At 42.2% G+C, this 5,141-nt stretch overlaps 1 protein-coding gene across 1 annotated transcript; it reads right to left on the reverse strand.

Annotated features, from left to right (window-relative positions):
- Nucleotides 1-214: 214 nt before the first annotated feature.
- On the reverse strand, nucleotides 215-4,695 carry LOC134547140 (uncharacterized). The gene has a single exon (XM_063390766.1). It carries the CDS (start codon nucleotides 3,605-3,607, stop codon nucleotides 1,883-1,885), a length of 1,725 nt encoding a protein of 574 aa, XP_063246836.1. The 5' UTR covers nucleotides 3,608-4,695; the 3' UTR covers nucleotides 215-1,882.
- Nucleotides 4,696-5,141: the final 446 nt, after the last annotated feature.

Raw genomic sequence — 5,141 nt, forward strand, 5'->3', positions numbered from 1 at the left:
TGAACTCAGGACTTAAACAGATGTAAAATGGCATCATATACTTGAGAGAAGGATCTCTAAGTTGCACCATGCTGTACCTTCACTGGATCGTATAAATTCAGATTCAGGGGTTTGTCAGGGTAGACAAAGAAATTGCCTTTTGTCACGATCCAAGCAGGAATCGTGATAGGTTCGTGTGATCTCAGAGTGCAAAAAGTACTCGAGGGGACAATAGTTTAATCATACAACAAATGCACCTTTATTGAGTGCCAACAACACTTGCGATAGAGGGAGTGAGAAAGGAAAAATAGGATACAGAGCGAGGAAAGGGGGGCAGGGGGATATAGCTACCAACGGCAGAGGCGTCCTCGTGGCGTGGCGTCTGGCCAATGGATCCGTCTTCTGTCCGTGGGGAGATCTCAAAGTGTGAGTCACAGGGGGAAGCTTTTATAGTCATTTCAGAAGCGGGGGGCACCTGGCCAAGGCGGGCAGAAGCGGGAGGGAGCACCCGAAAGTCATTGTGAGGAGCCCCGTTGCTCTGGGAACCAGGTGCAACCGTTTAGATCGAGCAGGTCTGGGCCAAGCAGGTCTGGGCCTGGTTGCAGGTAAGCACAGGCTGTCCAGCCATCCATTGTCTTCGTACAAGTTCCCATGGGAGCCAGCTCTGGTCCAGTAGTCACACCTGCAGTTCAGTGCTTGGTACACACACACACCGTGGGTTAGGCCCGAGCCCCTTGCACACAGTCCCTTCCTTGACTGAGGACCTTGACGAAGGTCGTGAGGCAAAACCAGGGACCCTTGGGCCCCGACTCTCACACCACCCCGTGACTCACGATCGTCGTCAAGAAAACTCCGTTGATTCAGCAGCACGGTTGTGAATTCTTCAGGACTCATCAAGCCGTCAGTAGCATATCCCGGAAAAAATAGGGAAAAAGAATAGAGGGATAAAGAAAAGTAGGAAAGAGGAAAACAAAAGGAACAAGAAAAAAGAAAACAAAACAAATTGTTTTTAATAATTGTTTCTCATTATGTTTACATTCAATTAACCATTAGAAAATCAAACAATTCTAATTAAACAATTTCAGTCAATAATAATTACAATAAAACAAATTTCTTTCAAACAATCAAAACAAATCACAAAAAATCAAAAACACAACAATCAATTTAAGATATACAGCAAACAATCCTTACTTTGCTGTTAGTGCAATTCACTCGGTGTCAATAACTTTGGGAACATCCATGTCAAGTGAGCACAAATAAACTTTTGTTGTTCCCAAACAAAACAAAATTCTAAATTAACAGTTTACAATTTCTCATCAGTTTGATGGGCCCATTCCCTATACTGGAAAGGATAGAGAATAGCTCCATCATGATTTAAACTTAACACAATAATAGGAAATATCAAATATACTAAAACATTACATATGATCAATACAAAAACTGTGACTATGTTTATAATAAAGTTTTAAATAAAATTCACTAAGTTTTGCCAAAATTGAAAATCTTTTAAAATTTCTTTATAATTGAGGCAGCAACTAACTGCATCCACAACTAAAACTGGAGGCAGCTAATAGCTAAAAGTTTTGTAATCAATTATCAATTTATAATCATTCACATTTACCAGTTCTCAGTTTAATAATATATTTGATAATAACCACTGAATCATTCCCAAGACCAATAAGGACGACTGTAAAAGATATTGTCAAATTCTTAATTATAACAACCAATTTATTAATTAATATTTCTCAATCAATACTATTTAAAATTCTTAATTTTGTTCCTATAACACAAATAATATTTAAAATATCACCAGTTTTATCATGGTTTTATGTGGTCTTTATGTCCCTTGGAGTTCTCCTGTAAAAAATAAACACAACAGAATCTGCCTCCAAAGGCAAAAAAATTAATATGAAGGAATTATCCAGCACGTATTTATGCTTGGAACTGCTGGGCAAAAAGCAGTGATTTTGGAACCCTTGTTAGCCTCCCATCCATAAGAGGTATGAGAAGCCCATTTGGTCTTTTCACATTTTGCCCAATCTGGGACAATTTCTGCAGTAAGATGAGACTGCTTGGGGCAAAAGGGAGGGGCTGTTTCAGTGACTGAGGCAGGTACTTCTGGGCTGCCATCCAAGTTCATTGTCAGATTTTTTACAGCTCCGACTGAGGCTCTTTCAGCCACCCTGTCAGGTGGGGGGGGTTGGATTGTTAGATTGTTTCTGGGCTCACTGCCCAGATTCTCAAAAGAAAAGTGTGTGCTGGGCTGTGATTTTTTGGTGAGGGGTTGCCCCAGAAAATTTGGGTTTTCTTTGGGGACCCCTTTTTTAATATCTAATAGTAACAAGTGTTGACGGCTAGTGATCTGTTTTCTTTTCTCTGATTTTTCACTACTAGGAGTTTTAACATAATTGGTCAATTCTACTGCAATTTCACTCAATACACAAAAATTACAATCACCGGCAGGTGAATTAAATCGAGGGACTGGGGGCTGGGAGAAGGTAGGATAAGGACTGAAACCACGATCTGTAGATCCGGTTGGTTCACTCGGGTTTCTGAGGGATCTGTCTAGCTTTTCTACAAAACTTAAAACAATTGCTATAGGTTTAAGTGATTCCAAAGGCTTTTGAATTAAAAGATTCATAATTTCAGGCTTTACAGGCAATTGCATGGGTGATTCACAGCCAAAAAGTAATTTCCTTTCATCTATCATTTGTAAACAGGCAGCTTTATAAATGTTTTCTAAAATTTGGTCTGAACTACCAACTAGGGCCAAAGGGTCTCCTCTTTCCAAGGCACTAATTCCCCCAGCCCAGTAAGCTGCATGCTGAGTTAGGGACCATGGTCTGCGCTTATCTCCAGTTGTTAAGAAGACACCATGACCCCAATAACCACCAGTCTCTTGTTCTGATAATAAAATTTGATCTTCTCCAGTGAGAGACACCCGGAAAACATATTCTGTTTCTGATTCATGTGGGAGTCGGCTAAAGTCTTTTTTCAATTTTGCTAATTCAGTAGCTGTGTATGGGACTTCTTTAGTTGTAATATGTGGGTCAGTGTCTTCATCATTAATGTAATTGTATTCCATTTTAATTACTGGTCTCAATTTTGGCACCGAGGTTTCAGTTTGACCTGTTTTTTCTTTAGCCAATTCCAAATCTTTTTGTGGATATATTTGATTGTTACAAGGAGATTCCTTTTCCACAGTAATTTGGGAGGGGTCATCATGTTTAGAGTTTTTAACAGATAATTCTTTCAAAGCTGTTTTCAGTAAAAGATTCTCTTTTCTTTCTTGATCTAACTCTTTCCTCTCCTGATCTAACTGTCCTTGCAAAATTGTTACTAAATCCTGAAGAGAGTCTATGATTTTTTGTTCCTCACTCATTTTCACATTACGTTCTGCTATGGCTGCTGTAAGACAAGCTCCCAAAACTGAAGCAAGGACATTCTTATTTCTGCCCAATTTATACTTTACTTCATGTTGCAAAGAAGATATTCTATCAGTTACACTCTCCAAGTTAAACCAGTTATCTTTTGCCCACTCTTCTCCCCCAGGAGAGGGTCGGGCATTATGTTTTGCCAACAAGGCATAAAATGCAGCTTTATCTTTTACAGGGAGCTCCTCAGCCATGTCTGTGTAGGGATCAAAACCACGTCAGGGAGGCACTGCTTAGTTACACACACACACACGCACAGCAGGGCTGTGTCTTCCCTTTTCTTCCCTGGGTGGGTGGGGAGACCTATCTACCTGGGAGGTTCACCTTCAATTACAACACAGGATGTCTCCCCCTAACACCAGGTAGTCAGTCCCGACTTTTGCACTCAAAGTTCTTTTGTGAAATTCTGACAACAGAGCCCTCAATCGAGTTTGGGGTGCTGTTACACCTTAGGTGTGTGCAGTGTGCGAGGAATCAGAGAGGCCCCCCTTGCTTTCTAACCACGTTCACCGAGGTGACGGGCTAGGTGCGGCTGGAGCCAAACTTCCTCCCCCTGGTACAGACTACACACAACCTCGCAACCCCTCTGTCTGTCAGAATCCTGTCCGTGACGCCAATTTAATGTCACGATCCAAGCAGGAATCGTGATAGGTTCGTGTGATCTCAGAGTGCAAAAAGTACTCGAGGGGACAATAGTTTAATCATACAACAAATGCACCTTTATTGAGTGCCAACAACACTTGCGATAGAGGGAGTGAGAAAGGAAAAATAGGATACAGAGCGAGGAAAGGGGGGCAGGGGGATATAGCTACCAACGGCAGAGGCGTCCTCGTGGCGTGGCGTCTGGCCAATGGATCCGTCTTCTGTCCGTGGGGAGATCTCAAAGTGTGAGTCACAGGGGGAAGCTTTTATAGTCATTTCAGAAGCGGGGGGCACCTGGCCAAGGCGGGCAGAAGCGGGAGGGAGCACCCGAAAGTCATTGTGAGGAGCCCCGTTGCTCTGGGAACCAGGTGCAACCGTTTAGATCGAGCAGGTCTGGGCCAAGCAGGTCTGGGCCTGGTTGCAGGTAAGCACAGGCTGTCCAGCCATCCATTGTCTTCGTACAAGTTCCCATGGGAGCCAGCTCTGGTCCAGTAGTCACACCTGCAGTTCAGTGCTTGGTACACACACACACCGTGGGTTAGGCCCGAGCCCCTTGCACACAGTCCCTTCCTTGACTGAGGACCTTGACGAAGGTCGTGAGGCAAAACCAGGGACCCTTGGGCCCCGACTCTCACACCTTTCCTCCAGGCTTTCTGTCTTCTGAGCAATAAACCAAGTAACTTCATATACTTCATAATACCGTGCAGACAGTAAAGCCAAACCAAAATCACCACATCAAAACCAACACACAAATATGTGGGAGTGAAGAGATATTATTCTCTCCTGCTTCTTTACTGTTCTGAAATTCATTAATAGTTCCCTAGTAATGAATTGCCAATGACTTTTAGAAGCAGCATGAATTACTTGTATGAAGTAACTTCTGTTTAAGAAATTACTTTTTGTGCATTAGACACAGTGACATTTCTCATAAAGAGAAAAACAGAAGTACAGAATATGCAGCAAGGGAATTCTTTGGACAAACAGAGCAAGTTTTACTTTTGATCTGGCAATCTTGGGTGGAAGAGCACTGTATGTTGATAAAATTAATTAAAAATGCACTTTTTGTGAACAATTAGTATGCGAGAT

This window comes from Prinia subflava, chromosome 2, assembly GCF_021018805.1.
Source record: "Prinia subflava isolate CZ2003 ecotype Zambia chromosome 2, Cam_Psub_1.2, whole genome shotgun sequence".
NCBI classification, from domain to species: domain Eukaryota; kingdom Metazoa; phylum Chordata; class Aves; order Passeriformes; family Cisticolidae; genus Prinia; species Prinia subflava.